This window comes from Mirounga leonina, unplaced genomic scaffold (assembly GCF_011800145.1).
Source record: "Mirounga leonina isolate KUSES-001 unplaced genomic scaffold, KU_Mleo_1.0 Mir_94, whole genome shotgun sequence".
Lineage (NCBI taxonomy): Eukaryota > Metazoa > Chordata > Mammalia > Carnivora > Phocidae > Mirounga > Mirounga leonina.
In genome coordinates this window covers 37,414,850-37,431,627 of record NW_023270855.1, presented here as the reverse complement: position 1 = coordinate 37,431,627, position 16,778 = coordinate 37,414,850, and the positions used below count along the sequence as shown (strand labels likewise).

The 16,778-nt window shown below is 50.7% G+C and overlaps 2 protein-coding genes across 5 annotated transcripts in view; one reads left to right on the top strand and one right to left on the bottom strand.

Moving 5' to 3' along the window:
* The window catches only part of CHDH (choline dehydrogenase), a 34,503-nt gene extending 33,527 nt beyond the window's left edge, over positions 1-976 (bottom strand). The window contains exon 1 of the mRNA XM_034998642.1: positions 938-976. The gene's annotated coding sequence lies outside the window, so the exon portion shown is untranslated. The remainder of the gene's footprint in view (positions 1-937) is intronic.
* A 54-nt stretch (positions 977-1,030) lies between these two features.
* IL17RB (interleukin 17 receptor B) lies at positions 1,031-16,764 on the top strand. Of its 4 annotated transcripts, none has more exons than XM_034998649.1 (12): positions 1,031-1,480; positions 3,782-3,806; positions 4,560-4,700; positions 6,504-6,631; positions 7,061-7,187; positions 8,974-9,021; positions 10,517-10,659; positions 11,058-11,126; positions 12,098-12,197; positions 13,344-13,442; positions 14,839-15,100; positions 15,239-16,764. In XM_034998649.1, the coding sequence occupies exons 1-12, from the start codon at positions 1,421-1,423 to the stop codon at positions 15,384-15,386; spliced, it is 1,350 nt and encodes a 449-aa protein (XP_034854540.1). In that variant the 5' UTR covers positions 1,031-1,420; the 3' UTR covers positions 15,387-16,764. The 4 variants fall into 4 exon arrangements, with proteins under 4 accessions (XP_034854540.1, XP_034854538.1, XP_034854541.1 ...); XM_034998650.1 differs by having other exon boundaries at positions 1,033-1,480; positions 14,935-15,100; XM_034998647.1 differs by having other exon boundaries at positions 1,032-1,480; positions 14,839-16,764.
* The last annotated feature ends 14 nt before the right edge of the window (positions 16,765-16,778 follow it).

Below are 16,778 nucleotides of genomic sequence, written 5' to 3'. Positions count from 1 at the left end.
CGTCACCTGGAGCCTCATGTGTACGCAGGCCAGAGCCTCCGGTGACCTTGAGGCTGGGTCCAGTCCCTGTAGGCCCAGATCTGAACCCCACAGGTGAGTCAGGCCTAGCACACAGTAGGACCTCAGCAAAACCAGCTGCTTGACAAGGTCAACCTCTCTCCAGCTGACAACTCCCTCCATGAGTCTCACTGCCCTCTCTAGGCCTTGGTCTCTTCACCTGTACAATGGCCTGCAAATTTAAGTGGCCTTGAGCTGGTCACCCTAACCTCGTCCTTTGCAAACAGAGGGGGCTGAAGCAGCGGAGTTCCAAGCTCTGCGATCCACTGTTAGCCCAACTAATTTTTGTTAACCTGTCCTCAAATCACTGTGTATCAAAAGATGCTTTCAGCGGCCAAGCGGGCGTCAAAACTACCAGGGGCAGAGCCCAGCCCGGACTGAGGGGTCCCCTCGCAATCTGAGGGCGGGCCCAGGATTTGCATTTAAGGCGGCGCGGAGACGCGGGGGCAAAGCGAAACCCCGCGCAGCGCGGCTGCGAGTCCACAGCAACGCAGGCTTCCGCCTTCGGAGCCCCAAGAGTCAGTGTCAGACCTCCTTTTGTGCAAATAAACACACACCAGAGAAGCTGGGGGCGGGGGGCGGGGGGGGTAGGATTTCTACCACCCTAACAACAGACAACTTAGTTCCTGCGAAGAAGTAGCTCCCCCAAAGAACTCGACGCAGCTTCGGCTGCCCGCGACCCCACCCTTTGGTTTCGGGGCGCTGGGCCTTTGCATAAAGTGGGGCTCCAACCTCGGCGGCCAGCCCCGGTCCTCCCGACTCCCCCACTCCCCGGCCCGAGGCCTCACGGGGCTCAGGAAAGTGCGGCCAGGGGCCGTGCGGGGCGGGGCGGACGGGAGTCGGGGCGCGGGCACCCCCCCCCCCGGCCCCCGCTACTCACCCTCGGCGGCTGGGACGGGGGACTGCGGCGGAGCGGGCGGCGGGCGGGGCGGGCGGGGCGGGTGGCGGCGGCCCGGCCCTGGCCCCGCTACCCTCTAACTGGCGGCGCCGGCGCACGGCGCGCTCTCCGCGGCCTGGAGGGGAGCGGCGGCCGGGCGGTTCGGACCGGGTCTGCGCCGGGCCTGCCCGAGGGCGCGCGTGCTGCCGCGCACCGGGCTCACTCCTCGCACGTGTGCGCGGGGCCCGGGGCCCGCTCGTGCTCCACCGGCCAGGTGCCCCGAGGCGCTGGGACCCGGCCCCTCCCGGCGGGCCCGGGCAGGCCAGGGCGCTCCTACGGTCCCCACCCAGGGAGGGGGCCGCCCTCGGCTCCGGGCGGCGGGGGCGGGGGCCGGGGCGGCGCTGTGGGAGGCGGGGCCCCCGAGGGGTGGCCCGGGGCGCCGAGATAAGAGCGCGGCCGCGGGGAGGGCTGGCCGGGGGCTCCGCGATGTCGCTGGTGCTGCTGAGCCTGGCCACGCTGTGCTGGGGAGCAGCGTCCCCGGAGCCGGTAAGCTTCCGCCCGCGCCCCTTTCCTGCGTCCCGTCCCGGCGTCCGCACCCCCTCCCCTTGCGCCCAGCTCACGCTCGTTCCCGAGGGCCGCCTGGAAGGGGCACGTCCGCACCTCGGGGGGGCAGCCCGACGGGTCCCGGCCAGGTCGCCCCGGGGCTTCAGGCTGCTGGAGTCAGGGGCGTCGTCGGAATCAGACGGACCCGGACTCAAATGCCAGCTGAGGCTCGGTGTCCTCATCTATATAAGAGAAGAGTCATACCCAACTCAGTTGGATCTAGTGAGGAACAGGGACAGGGCTTGCAAGGCAGCCTCAAGGAGTGTGGCACATAGTAGGTGCTCAATATCGTTATTGCTTGCACTCTTGAGGTCTGCCCGACTTTGGGCACAAGAACTGTATCTCCATTACCACTTGCCCTTTGTTGCCATGTTGATTCCCCCTGTGCTGGGGTGCCATGACCTTGGAGCTGGAATCTGTTGGACTCTGGCTGGTTTCCTTTCTTCCCCAGTGCCTTGGAGGATTGAGGGAATCTCAATCCTGGGTCACTAATGAAAAATCTTTCAAAAAGCATTTGCAACTATATCTCCGCCCTCTTAGCATAGCATAGAGCATAAAACATGGTGGTTACTTGTTGATGGTTATGGGAAGACAAACCCCATTCATGTGCCCTGATGTCTCCAGCTATTATGCTTGTTGCTTTGCTTCTTCCTAAAATTTGTCTCACTGGCCCTTTGACAAGAACTCAGCTCCTAGGATGCCTGGGTGGCTCAGTCGGTTAAGCGTCTGCCTTCAGCTTAGGTCATGATCCCAGGGTCCTGGGATCGAGTCCCGCATCGGGCTCCCTGCTCCGCGGAGAGCCTGCTTCTCCCTCTGCCTCTGCCTCTCTCTCTCTCTATCTCTCATGAATAAATAAATAAAAAATCTTTAAAACAACAACAACAACTCAGCTCCCACTATGGTGGCTGGTTTAAAGAAAAAATGTCTGATATTACTTGGGAGTTCAGCTGTAAAAAGACAAAGATGAGGGACTAACAAACCCAGATTACTCAAACCATCAAAAGTCTTGCCTTCTTTCTTACGAGGTGTTTGGAAATGTTCAGTCTGAGAGGGATCAGATTGCAGAGCGGTGGCCTTCTAGCCTATAGGGTCTTGTCACTGGAACTTGGTGCTGCCTGAAAGTTAACTATTTTAGGTCCAGCATTTTATTCCAAAATGAAAGTACTAATTATTATTTTTTTTAAAGACATGAGCTGTTACCTCCAAGGGATTTAGTACTGTCCTTTCTTGGGCACTAATGATACATACCTATTTTTTTAAAAGCTCTTTTAAAAAGATAACATGATGAAATCCCAGTTACAGCTCAGGTGAGTCCTTTTGCATCAGAGGGGGACTATTTTCAAGGCCCTGGGAAGGCACCATGGACTGCATTTATAGCTTTCTTCTGTTTATCTTCTCAGCACAGCTTAGTCCCTAACCTGGGAAGAATCAAATACTCTGGATGGTCCTGAGAATCCACAGTTGAACAAGAGAGTGTGAAGGGGTCTTCATGATGGTCCAGAGTCACCCCTGCTTACAGCAAGGGAAGGGGGCAAGGCACAGAGAGGGGTGGAGACCCACCTCTAGTTTTTAAGTGAGGTGATGAGCAGGCTTGAAGCTCAAGTCTATGATAGCTAATGTCAGGTCCATCACAGCCTACAATGGGCTAGCTTAGTTTCCCCCAAACTGAAGTGGAATCAGCCCAGCTTTTCTCCAAAAGTTTGCCACTCATATATGCATTTTAAGAAAAAGATGGTTTGGGGACGCCTGGGTGGCTCAGTTGGTTAAGCATCTGCCTTCGGCTCAGGTCGTGATCCCAGGGTCCTGGGATCGAGTCCCACATCGGGCTCCTTGCTCAGTGGGGAGCCTGCTTCTCCCTCTGCCTGGAACTCCCCATGCTTGTGCTCTCTCTCTCTCTGTCAAATAAATAAATAAAATCTTAAAAAGAAAAAGAAAGAAAGAAAAAGGGGCGCCTGGGTGGCTCAGTCGTTAAGCGTCTGCCTCCGGCTCAGGTCATGATCCCAGGGTCCTGAGATGGAGCCCCGCATCGGGCTCCCTGCTCAGCGGGAAGCCTGCTTCTCCCTCTCCCACTCCCCCTGCTTGTGTTCCCTCTCTCACTGTGTCTCTCTCTGTCACATAAATAAATAAAATCTTTAAAAAAAAAAGAAGAAGAAAGAAAAAGATGGTGTTTTGTCTAATTTGGCAAAGGAAGGCTTAGGGTTTGCTAGCATTCAACATGACACTTCATTTCTTTCTCTCTTGCAGATGATTCAGTGTGGCTCTGAACCCGGTAGGTGTGCTAGGGAATGGGTATTTGGGGCTGACAGAACAGTTGGACTTTTGGGGGGCCCAAGTCTAGGCAATGGGTCATTGGAGACAAGGTACAGGGTGAAACATTGCTTTGTTAGCTGCTGTGGATGAAGCGTCTGTCACCTGGCAAGGCAGAGCTCCCAGGTTTCAGATGGGCTGGCTTCCTGGCCAGTAAGAGGGGCACAGGCAGGACAGGAATGACCCTTCAGGGTGGGAAGTGAAGCCTGACGCTTCTGGGAGATCAAGTGCTGTGATAGGGAGGTCACTTACAGTTGAGAACAGGAAGCAAATGTTTTAGAGAAGGAGTGTTTGAGATAGTAGTATTTGAAGAATGGGTGAGCCTCTGCCCAAGAAATGTGGATGGAAAGGATGAGCTGGAGGAGAGATGGTGCCGGCAAGGATTAGGAGGTAGGAAGGGCAGTTGTATGGGCCAGCCGGCTGGAGTGCAGGCTGAGGGGTGAGGAAGGCAGGACCAACCTAACGAGCATGTCAGATACACAGGGACAGGTACTGGGGTGGTCCCGAGGGTCCCATGGGTTGGGGCCAGGAAGCTGAGCATCTCCTCGGCCATAAAACAGCCAGCACTAAGAAATGTCTGGCCTGGCCTGGCCTGCCTTAGCAGGAAGAAGAGATGAACTGTGAGTGAAGGACAGGTCAGGGTGGGCCACTGAGAGGAGATGGCACTGGACTGGGCCAAGAGGAGAGTGTCCTAGGCAGTTTTGTTTCTTCCCAGGACCGTCTCTAGAGTGGATGGTCCAACACACTCTGACCCCAGGAGACTTGAGGGACCTCCAGGTGGAACCTGTTAAAAGCAATGTTGCCATGGAGGACTATTCCATTTTGATGAATGTCAGCTGGAAACTCCGGGCAGATGGTAAGTTTGAATCAAGCAATAAAGCCTGAAGTGTCTACTAACGCAGAAAAGTGCAGACTGGCCCATTAACTCCACCCCTGGCATAAACCCAACAGAATATATACAGAAGTGCACCAAAAACCTCATTCCGTGGTCCCTCCTTATCTGCGGCTTTGCTTTCCATGGTTTCAGTTACCTGCAGTCAACTGCACTCTGGAAGCAGGTGACCCTCCTTCTGACATACCTTCCACAGGTCAGCAGGAGCCTAACGCTCTATCACCGTGCCTCCGTCATTCACCTCCTCACGTAGAAGAAGGGTGAGCACAGTACAATAAGACAGTTTCAGAGAGACCACATTCACATCACTTTTATTACAGTCTATTATAATTGTTCGATTATCTCTTGCTGCGCTTGATTTATCCACTTTATCGGAGGTATGAATGAATAGGAAAACGCATAGTATATATAAGGTTCAGTACTATCCATGGTTTCAGGCATCCACTGGGGGTCTTGGAACATATCCCCTGCAGATAAGGGGGGACTACTGTACTAGATTGTTCCCAGTAGCGTTATTCATAACAGCCCCAAACCGGAATGCATCAAATTCCTGATGACAGTAGAATCGCAAATCCAATCCGGTGCAGCGATGAGCATGAATGATCTGTAACTAAACCCAGTGTGCATGAAGCTCACAAACCGAAGAAGCCAGATTCAGGAGTCTACACTCACACCCGAACGCAAACCTGAGTGGTTACAAGTCAGAGCAGTGGTAACTCTTGGCTCGGGAGTGACTGACAGGAAGCATGAAGGGCACTCCTAGGCTGTTTCTCGGCCTGGGGACTGGCTACATGAGTGTGACAACTCATCACGTGCTCTACTTACGATCTGTGTACTCTTCTGTATGTTGTTATATTTCATGGAAGAAAACAGAGTAAGTGCCGAGATGATCCCCTCTCCAAGTTTAGGGCAAGTGCTGACTCAGGTACCTTACTTTTCCCTTTCCCACACGGCACCATGAAGGTCCTGGCATTTCCCCAAGGCAGCTTGTGAGTTCTTTCCATGAACCAATCCTGGGGGCCTAAAGCCTATGATTCTGGTTTCCACTGGCTCAATTCTGTTCAATTCCACCAAGTCAGGAATCTGGGAGGGCCTGGCGCAGAGAGGTGAGGGGGCTATAGTTGCCACGCAGGAGGGTTCTCGGGGGCTGGGGGAGGCACGCTCAGCCACAGGGGCACAGGATCCGGGTCCGGGGCATCCGGGAAGGAGCTGTGCTCCATCTGAGTGGGATGGAGGCAGGGGGGAGCAGGAGAGGGCCCTCAGGAGAGCACTGGAACTGGGTGGGGCAGTAAGGCAGTGGCCCCATGCCTCGCAGAGTGAGGCACTGGTTAGCTGTCGTTCTAGGGGGACTGGGCCTTGAAGGAGTGTAAGCCTTAGAGAGGCAGGGAAGAGGGGAGAGAAGGGGTCATCAGAACTGGCATGGTTTGGGGATGACACTCTGGGAGGCCTGTTCCCCTTAAGTAGTGCAGAGCCAGAGTAGGATCCCCTTTGTAGGATCCTGTGAAATTGAGGCTTCCCTGTGAGGAGAAAAGAGCTTGGGCTTTGGGTTAAATCCATATCTGCTGCTGAGGAGCTTTGTAAGCTTGGGCAGAGCTCCCTGAAACCCCCCTAGCCTCACGCGCCTCCTCTGTACCCGGGGGACCAGGGCGCCTACCTTCCGGGACTGCTGTGAATATGAACTGAGGTGAGTCCTGTAAGTGCTCCAGCATCAACCTGGCCATGTAGTAGGTGCTAAATAAACAGCCGCCCTCTTTCCTGTCTCTGCAGCCAGCATTCACTTGCTGAAGGCCACCAAGATCTGCGTGACAGGCAAGAGCAACCTCCAGTCCTACAGCTGCGTGAGGTGCAATTACACGGAAGCCTTCCAGACTCAGACCAGACCGTCTGGTGGCAGAGTGAGCACGCTGAGGCCCCTGGCTAACTGTCCTTACAGCCAGCCCCTTTGCTTTGGGGGAGGGGGTGACGTGCTGGACACCCAGGCCGCCGAGCAGCTACAGCTTGGAGCCTGAAGCAGGATGCCTGGCCGCTGCTGGCCTTTGTGCCTGGGACAAGTCAGCATCTCTGGGCCTCAGTTTCCCCATCAGCAAAATGAGGGGAGCCGAACTTAAATTCTATCCCGGCTCTAAAAGCTTATACTTCTCTGATTCTGTGACTTAATGGCAAATTGTGTGGGCTACGTTCCCTTAGCAGACATTGGCTAGAGACCTCAGTTTCAGCAGTAGGTTAAGGAAGGCAATTATAAATGAAGAGGGCAGCGCACAAAGGTGCCATGTCTCTGCATTGCAGTGTTTGGAAATTCAGGGGTTCTCTGCTTTGCCTTTCAGTGGACGTTTTCCTACACAGGCTTCCCTGTAGAGCCGAACACACTATACTTCATCGGGGCCCACAATATCCCCAATGCCAATATGAATGAAGACCCCCCCTCCATGTCTGTGAACTTCACCTCACCAGGTAAACTCCCTCACTCCTCCGTCTGGCTGGGATGCTTGCCGTGGGGCGTGTGGCTTGGTGCAGAGAGGCTGGGGTACCCTGGACAAAGCATCTGGCCCCGCCGAGTCTGGTTTCCTCGTCTGTGATACACAGATGGAGTAACACGCAGTAACTATGTCTCCCTCACAGAATGGGGGAGAGGAGTAAGTCAGATCAAACGTAGGGGACAGCCCATTCCTGTGTCAGACCCGGTGCTGAGCGCCTAACACGCATCCTCTCACCAAAGCATCCAACAACCCTGAGGTTGGGAGAGCCCCGTTGCATAGATGAAGACACGGAGAGCTTAAGTAACTTGCCTTGGGTTACACACACAGCCCAAGAGAAGCTGACATTCCCACTCGGGTCCTTCTTGGTCAGTGACTTCCACCACTCTGTCCTTGATACAAAATGTGTCCTGCACAACGTCTTTCCACTTGGCTAGCAGGCTGTGGTATTGGGAGGAGCGGCTGGGTCTCGGCCTCCAGCGGGCCCCTGGGCTGTCAGCAAGAGGCAGGGTGGCACCGAGCTGAATGCTGGGTCATTTCCACTACTCCACACCACAACCAGCCCTCGGGTATCACACCTGCAATGTCACACACGGGGCTGTTGTGAGCATGAGGCAGGATCATGTGCTGCAGGTGGAGGGTCCAGCATGGTGCCTGGCTGCGGCGGTCCCCATGCCACCCTCACCCAGGCCGGGTCATCTCTTCTGTCCTCCAGTCCTGTCCTGTCTCTGGTGAAGCATCCAAGACAAATGGGGCAATTTCCGATTCCTTGTTGTTCTTTGAGCTTGCGGTCCAGGGTGTTCCAGCTTTCTCGATGAGACTAAACCTCATTTTAAAAAATAGAAATGTTTTATTTTGGAATAAGTTTGCCAAGATAATACAAAGAGTTGCGTAGATGTCCAAAGAATTCCCGTAGGGCTCTCACCCGGTATCCCCCATCTTTAACCTGTTACGTTACCATGGTTACATTTGTCAAAACTAAGAAACCAACATCAGTACATTTCTATTAATGAAACTCCAGACTTTATTGGGATGTCACCTGCTTTTCCCGTGAATGCCCGCTTTCTGTTCCGGTCACATTTAGTCCTCGTGTCTCCTGTCTCCTCTGGTCTGTGACAGGCTTCGAGTCTTTCTTTAGTCCTCGTGACCTCTACAATCTGGAGGGCTGGCCAGGCATCCTGCAAAATGTCCCCTCGTCTGGGTCTGTCTGATGTTTGCCTCATGATTAGCCTGGGGATGTGGGTTTTTGGAGAGGTACTGCAGAGGTGGGGTGTCCTTTTCATTGCCTCCTAGCAGGGGTGGGTGACATCCACATGACATCAGTGGTGTCTGCCAGCCATCTCCATTGCAAATCTACCGACTGTCCATTTCTCTACTCTAGTTCTTGAAGACAAGTGACTAAATCTGCCCTACTCTGGGGTAGGGGTGTGGGGGGGTGAGTTAAGCTCCACCTCCTGGAAGGGGCAGTATTTACATATATGATCAAAACTCATTTTCAAGGGGTTGAGTCTTCTCCTGGGGATCACAGGTACTATTCTGATGAAGAGTGTATTTAAATCAGACTCTGGCTATCACTTCGTGGGTAATCTGTTTAGTAGTCAAATGTTAGCGTCCAGTTTAAATTCGCTATCTTACCTCACATCTTGAATGTTCTGGCAATTTGTTACAAGTGTGGTAACCCTGTGTTGTGTGTACTTGTTGGCAAGGGAGTGGAGCAGAGATACCGTTTTCTAAAACGTAAAAACTTTCATTCAAATCTGCAGGCTGCCTAAACCACATAATGAAACACAAAAAAAAGTGCATCGAGGCAGGTAAGTAAATATAACATTTGCTTTTGTTATTAGAAGAAACTGGAGCCCACCCAGCTCAGTCCATCTTCCACAAAGAAACCGAGGCTTAGAGATGCGCAGTGGGCTGACCCCCGGCCGGCCCTGTGCCCGCTGAATCAAGCAGCCTGTCCAGAGAAAGGCCGACTCTGAGTAGCTTTAGGTAGTGAGGAGCAGGCACAGAAAAACACGCACCGCCTTGGCGAAATGATCCTTTCTGGCCAAACTGCACCTATGGTGGTCCATCCTGATGGAAGGCCCTCCTGACTGGAGGGGAATCTGTAAGTCCCTCCACCTGCTCAGACAGCAATACCACTGACCTCTGGCCATGGGGACCCTGTGAACCTTCTGTTTGGATTAGCAAACATTCAAGGTGCAAGTGTTAGCTCAAGTCATGACCTAGAAGCATATTCTCAACCTGTGCCTTCACGGGGGTTCACCTCTCACATGCGAGGCTATTAGAACCTGCCACTAACTACCCTTTGAATTTTGAAATAAGTCCCTTCAGGATAATCAGTCCCAAGTGTCCAGTTTCCACCGATTTTACAAGGGCGTGTGTAAATTTCTGGGTAGTAGAGTCTTAGGATGCTAATGAGGCTAGTGGTATAAGAGGGGACCAGTCCCTGTCTTTTAGGTACCCTGACCCCACAAGGCATCCCTGTGCACCCTGTCAGACTGAGCTGCATGCAGCTCCTTGGTGGAAGGCAGACTTGGAGCTTTCTGCTTCCTCTCTTGCCCCCCACCAAGAGAGATCTGGACTATGGAGGGCACGGTGAGTGTGAGGAGCTCCGTGGGCCTGTAATCAGTCCTAGACCCCCGCTCCTAAAGACAGTTCTGAGCTAGGGCCTGAAATGCTCTCCCAGGTGGGGGAAACAATGCACACTATCATCTCTCATGTTCCTGGAAATTAACCTGGTGCTGATTTGCAAGTCACAACAATCAACTGACTTTTTCCCACAGGGTAGGCCTGTCCAAGTATCTGCTAAGCGATGAGGCATTTCCTTATTCACATTCAGTAAAGCCAGCAGAATGGTCTGATGGATGAAGCTCCTAGAACCCAGAATGTTCTAGTAGCTGTAGTCCTGATGCTGAATTCACTTGCTCTATAATCTTAGACATGTCTTGTGGCCCGTGGTTCCTCCTCCCCATCCTGAAAAGGAGAAAATGCTGACCCTACCCTTAACTCAAAATGGATGTTGAGAATAGGAGTAGTAGAACCCGATCTGTGCCTCCCACTACCCCCAGCCCAGGGAAGCTATCTTATGCAAAGCAGTGACATGGGGCCCCTAAACTTTCTTGGGCAGCAGGTACTTTGAGGTTCTGGGAGCAGTGATTAATAAAAAGTACACTATGCAGTAGAGCCCATATCTCTTGGATGCACGATTGCCTGAGAACTTAGATTTGTTTTTGTCAAGCCCTTTGGGGGACTTAAATGAGCGACAGTTTGCAACTCCATCCATGTGATTCTCTCTTGACTCAGGAAGTCTGTGGGATCCAAACATCACTGCTTGTAAGAAGAACGAGACGGCAGTAGAAGTGAATTTTACAACCAGCCCCCTTGGAAACAAATACATGGCTCTCATCCGAAATAACATTGTGATTGGGTTTTCTAACATGCTGGAGGTACTTCATCCCTTCGTTTCCTAACACCACCCCCCCATCCTCAACCTCCAGCCTTCCTCACCTTGTTGACGAAAAATGTAGACGCTCTAGGATGCCCTGGACAGGCTCTCAATGTTAACAGAGTGCAGACAGGACTGTCCATTGTCCAAATGTGCTAGGCTCTTTCGATGCTTTCAACGGAGAGAAGCAAGTCCCTGGGAACATCCCTGGAAATGTCCCCGAGAACCTAAAACTAACCCAAAGTAGACGTTTCAGAAGTAGGAAATGAATGGTTGTTCACAGTCTCGTCAACTGAGAGTCAGTTTGGGAAGAGCGCTTCCCTCCCTGGCTGTGTTTGTTGTTGGCCTCACTTGTCTGGCTCACGTGTCTTGGTTTTTGTCTCACATAACCTGCACCAGAACAACCCCCCAAGTCGAGCTTCGGTGGTGATCCCCGTGACGGGGGAAAGTGAAGGTGCTGTGGTCCAGGTAAGGCTTGACGAGGTGTTTGGGGAGGGCCAGGCGCACTGGTCCTTCCAGCTGTTTCCATGAGGTCCCTCCCGCTATCTCCCTCCCACAGCACACTCCTGCCTGGCCCTCAGGGACGTCTGCGGGGCATCCCTGCCTCCGGGGCTACAGAGGCAAGGGCCAGAGCCGACCTCAGGGTCACGATTCCCTCTGCTTTTATTCGTGGCTGTTGACTTGCCGTTTTTAGTCACAGAGCCTCAGAGTAATTCTGAGACAGGAGTACCATTTAATTTTCCCAACTGCAAAATGAAGCAACAAAGGATTGGAAATCAGAAGGTTTGGGTGGAGGTCAATGTGTGAACTTTGAAGGGCAGCCGCCTCCTTTGACTCCCCTGGGAAGCAGGAAGCTGGGAAGCAGGAAGTTGGACCGGTAGATGCTCTCGGGTCTCTTTCAGCTCCGAGTTTATGATATGGGGACATCGAGGGTCATAGTGGGACACAGCCACGCCCGAGGTCTAAGTAGCTTTTGTTTCTCATCCCCTGGGACATAAAGGCAGTACTCAGAGGGAGCAGATAGCTGGCAGCATATTATGACGGCATCCCTTTTCCAGGGAACCAGACTTTCCTAGTCCCCAGGGATGTGTCTGTCAACAGGAACTCTACTGCTCTGGGTTTTTTTTAGAGGAAATATTTGTATATGTATTAGGAGGTGACCTAACCCTTTTAGATAAGGAAACCAACACGTTAGCAACACGTACAAAGTTTAGGTTCACAATTCAGGAGTTGGAAGGTGTTCGGTCTTGGGTCACTGGTTTGGATTTTAGGGCCTTGTTATGGAAGTGTGCCCAAGGGAAAAAATGTCCTATTACCATGCCAGGGTGGGGGTGTGGTTCCACCCAAAAGAGAAAGGGTTTTGGTGGACGTAGGCATCGTGCTGCGGTTTTGCTCTGAAGCATGATGGGAACTTCCTGAGCCTCTTGTTTTTCCCTCAGCTGACTCCGTATTTCCACACTTGTGTCAATGACTGCATCCGACGCAAAGGAACAGTTGGGCTTTGCCCACAATCGGGCATGTCCTTCCCCCTGGACAGTCGTAAGTGCCCACCATTTCTGCACGGTCGTCAGAGAGGTTCGGGACCTGAGGGGCCCCACCAGTGCCTCCCCGTTCGCTGTGTGCCGGGGCGTGCACCTGCCCCGCGGGAGGGTAAGGGGGTCCCTGCTGTGCACATGGGGCTGGGGTGCAGGGGTAGAGGGCGAAGCCGCGCCAGACTGAAAACAAAGGTTCTATGTATGAATTCACGGCAGGATCCTTTATGAAACAGGATACACACAAGAAGGGTGGGGGGGGAGATAAACAGTGCAAAAATGGATGTGCAGGGTGCCACAGGGATGGGCCGGAAAGTCAGGGGCGTTAGAGGACCGAGTACGGAAGGGAAGGGGCATTTCACGGCACTCTGGTTTTCTGACCAGTCTCCGTGGCCCTGGCCTAACTGTGACTGTAGCTTGCTGTGGTCACACAGCCAACATTTGGATAACAAATTAGGACTATGAGCCCCCAAAGACACGCCTCACTGATGCCTGAGAGCAGCATGTTTGGGGAAACTGTCTCTCTGCATTTAGAGATGTCAGTTCTCTTGTTACAGACAAATAAAATGTTCGCAGAACTAGCCTGGGGTGGAGTCAAAAGTTAGAAAGTGTTATTCTTAGAAACTCAGCGGAACAAACTGAGGACCCAGGTGCCTGGCAGTCCTGACTTCCGTGTGGGCACAGTGCCTATGGGTTCCTGAGCTTACCTGACCGACATGCCTGTGGGGGGCACCACTACCCCCCATGTTTGTCAGTCTAACAAAACAGCCTTTAAAAATGGCATCTGTGTGTACTATATATTAAGTAATCATGCCCACAATAACATCAGTTCATCAAAGAACAAAAAAAACCCTGAACGTCAACTCCGGTTACCACAGTGAAAATGCCTGCACGTATGTGGAGTAAGACGCCAAAGTGATTTGGGGGAACTTTCTTAACCTCCTGGGTCCCATATCCCTTTTGAGCATCTAACGAATGGCCTGCACACGCTGTGGAAAATCGCACCAATCTGCAGATCCCCTAGAGGTATACTGCCCCTAGGTTTTATAGGAACCTAAACTTCTACAAAGTATAGAGTGAAACTCTTGGCTTCCAAATAGGAGGTACATTTGGTTTTGTGTTGCTGAAAGTAAATAAACTTTGTTTTCTCCAGGCAGAAGCATGCTGCGCGGCTGGCTTCCTCTTCTCCTCTCAGCTCTGCTGGTGGCCACATGGGTGCTGGCCGTTGGGATCTATCTAATGTGGAGGCACAGTAAGTGTGAGAATTCAGTTCTCGAAAGACACCCGAATGAGGAAAAAAACACTTTTGAGTTGTTTTTTTTTTTTTTTAAAGACGAGTCCTCTAGAGGCAGTCACGTTTTGGTGTTAGGACAAAAGTCAGGTAGCACTGATGTAATCAGTGCCGTAGAGCTCTCCACAAATACTGGTAACAATGACTGGGCCACATCTGCCAAGGCAAAGCAGGGATGGGGACCTCCCAATCTGGTGACTACCACCAGTGTCATTTTTACCGAGGCGTCTACAAGGACTGCTGTGGGCAAAAGGCAGCTAATAATGAATTGCGTTTTGCCTCTAATAGGTACTCCAAGCTAGTTCCTACTTTTTAAAAATAAATCTTCCATGGCGTAAGAACAACACTCACTTGAATTCATATACTCTAGGGACCTCGCCAACTGTAAAACATCAAGGATTTGAATACAGTAATCAGAGTATTTGGAGAGATACACTGAAAACCTCTGCTTCTCCTCTTCTCCACACGGAGACAATATAAATGCACCCTTTGAGTCACTTGTGATGTTGTGGACAGTACAAGATTAATCTCATAACCTAAGTAAGAAAGCCATGTGGAACTCTGACCTCGGGAATACTCCAGTTTGGGGGATATGGTATGGCCTGTTATTAGTTACAGTACTTTCGTATGTAGTTCCTGTTGTAGAGCAGTTCTAGCTGAAATGGGTACCAGTTAACCTTACGCAACCACTAAGAAACTTTACCACCTGCAGATAGAATATGGTCCAATTACTGAGTTGACCCAACTCAAAACGTGATGTGAAGGACAGGTCAGGTGGCCCTGTTTGTACAGGACACTGAGAATAGTACAATTACAACCACTCACCTAAAAAAAGTACCTCAAACCTCAACCGCCTCTATGAATTTACTTGAAAAGATATGGCTGAAGAGGATCTATTTAGTGGTAAGAACTTGGAAAATACATCTTTTTTTTTTTTTTTAAAGATTTTATTTATTTATTTGACAGAGAGAGAGAGAGATAGCGAGAGCAGGGACACAAGCAGGGGCAGTGGGAGAGGGAGAAGCAGGCTTCCCGCCGGGCAGGGAGCCAGATGCGGGGCTCGATCCCAGGACCCTGGGATCATGACCTGAGCCGAAGGCAGACGCCCAACAACTGAGCCACCCAGGCACCCCGGAAAATACATCTCTTAAAGCATCTTTAAGGATTAAACATCAGTGTGTTTCAGGTGATACTTTTAAAATGAACATCGGGGACAGTTTCCTTTCTGGCAGTAACAACGTCGCTGGTGCTCAGCCAACGTTCCCTAGCAAGGGATCATTTATTAATGGTGGTTCAAACCAGAGTGAAAGCCTGCTGTTCGCTGTTCACAGACAACAAATGCTTTCTCTCCCCACAGACAGGACCAGGGAGGCTTCCTTCCCTACTACCACGCTCCTGCCCCCCATTAAGGTTCTTGTGGTCTACCCATCTGAAATTTGTTTCCATCACACAGTTTGTTACTTCACTGAATTTCTTCAAAACCACTGCAGAAGTGAGGTTATCCTTGAAAAGTGGCAGAAAAAGAAAATAGCTGAGATGGGTCCGGTGCAGTGGCTTACCACTCAGAAGAAAGCTGTGGATAAAGTCATCTTCCTGCTTTCCAATGACGTCAACCCCAGGTGTGATGGCACGTGTGGCAGGAGTGAGGGCAGCCCCCATGAGAATTCCCAAGACCTGTTCCCCCTGGCCTTTAACCTTTTCTGTAGCGATCTGAGAAGCCAGACTCCCCTTCACAAATACATGGTGGTCTATTTTAGAGAGGCTGATACCAAAGACGAATACAGCGCGCTCAGTGTCTGCCCCAAGTACCACCTCATGAAGGATGCTCCTGCTTTCTGTACAGAACTTCTCCGTGTCAAGCAGCAGGTATCAGCAGGAAAGAGGCTGACGGCCTGTTCCCTGTAGCCCACCCATGAGAAGTGAGGGGCCTTGAAGCCTTCGTACTCCTCCAATTACAGGGGGAAAGTATCTCAGATGATTCTGAAGTTTCCTGTATGGGATATGTGCAGGGAGATTTTATATACACCTGCTTTATTTAGCAATAGGAATAGGGAGGATTCCTAGCTGAATACATATGCCTTAGTTTAAGCAAAACTTTTATGCCAAAAAAACTGTTACAAATACTAACTACTGTATGGACAGAAACTAAATTTACAATTATAAAGCTAAATCAACTTCATACCTAGAAGTCCAGGAGAATTATAATGCAGAACTATAACCAGTCTGATAACACAATGGTAAAGCATCCTCCAGCCGAATACCCAGTCCTGAATAGCCCATGCACTGCACAGTAAATAGAACTGTTTATTTCTCTGACACTCTAAATTTAGTGAATACCAAATTTAAGAAAGCCTTTGCTCATTCACGAACTTCATGGGTGAACAACCCTCTATTACATACAAAAGCCATTTTTAAGAAAACAGAAGAGTAAGAAGCCGAACTCCTCTTTGCTGACCAGAGACGCAGTACCCGTGTAGCCACTTACATTAGCCGGCACTTGCAGAGGACCGTCCTGCTCTGAGCTAGATTCAGGTCCTCTCTGAGTCTTGTACAGGTGACTTTTAATATGGACACCGACATCCATTACCTGCAGACCTGATGTCTACTTTAGCCCAGTTACCTATTAGAGGTTACTGTCAAGAGTTCAGAGTTTCTTGGTTATGTGGCTTCTCATGTTCCAAAACACAAGTAATTCCTGCTCTGTTCAAAGTCAGCACTCTTGAAGTAATCTTTTTATAAATGAGTTATTATAATGGTTTACTTAAAAAAAAAAAAAGTACCAGAGAGCTAGGTATGTATGGTGTTTTAAATCTTCTGACTTTTTCCTCTAAAAGTATCTTTTTCTTAATGCAGAGGTTACCAAGAGGCCATTTATATTGGTGTGCAGTTTTTCTAGGAATGCTTGTCTCTCTCACACAGTACGATACTGAATCTGCCCTAGAGTGTGGATCAGTTTCCACTGGATGCCTGTTAAAATGTATTTGTGAAGGGCTAAAATTATCCTTAAAGGGCCAGGTCTTATGGATAAAATAAAAATCAAAATAAGGAAGCACAGAGTGAAAACTCACCGTGTCCAACTTCACAAGTAGACACTTAGTAATGGCTGAGGCAACATGTTTAATGTGGTTAAGCTCACTTACTTGTCATGACCAGTTTTTACCACACTTAAAAGTGCTGGTAACAGAAGGACACAGCTTATGTCAAAAATTGGACCAGAAACCAACTTCCTCTGAATCAACATCTACCAGTTATAAGAGCAATAGGTGATTATGTAAAAAAAAAATACACAAAAATACA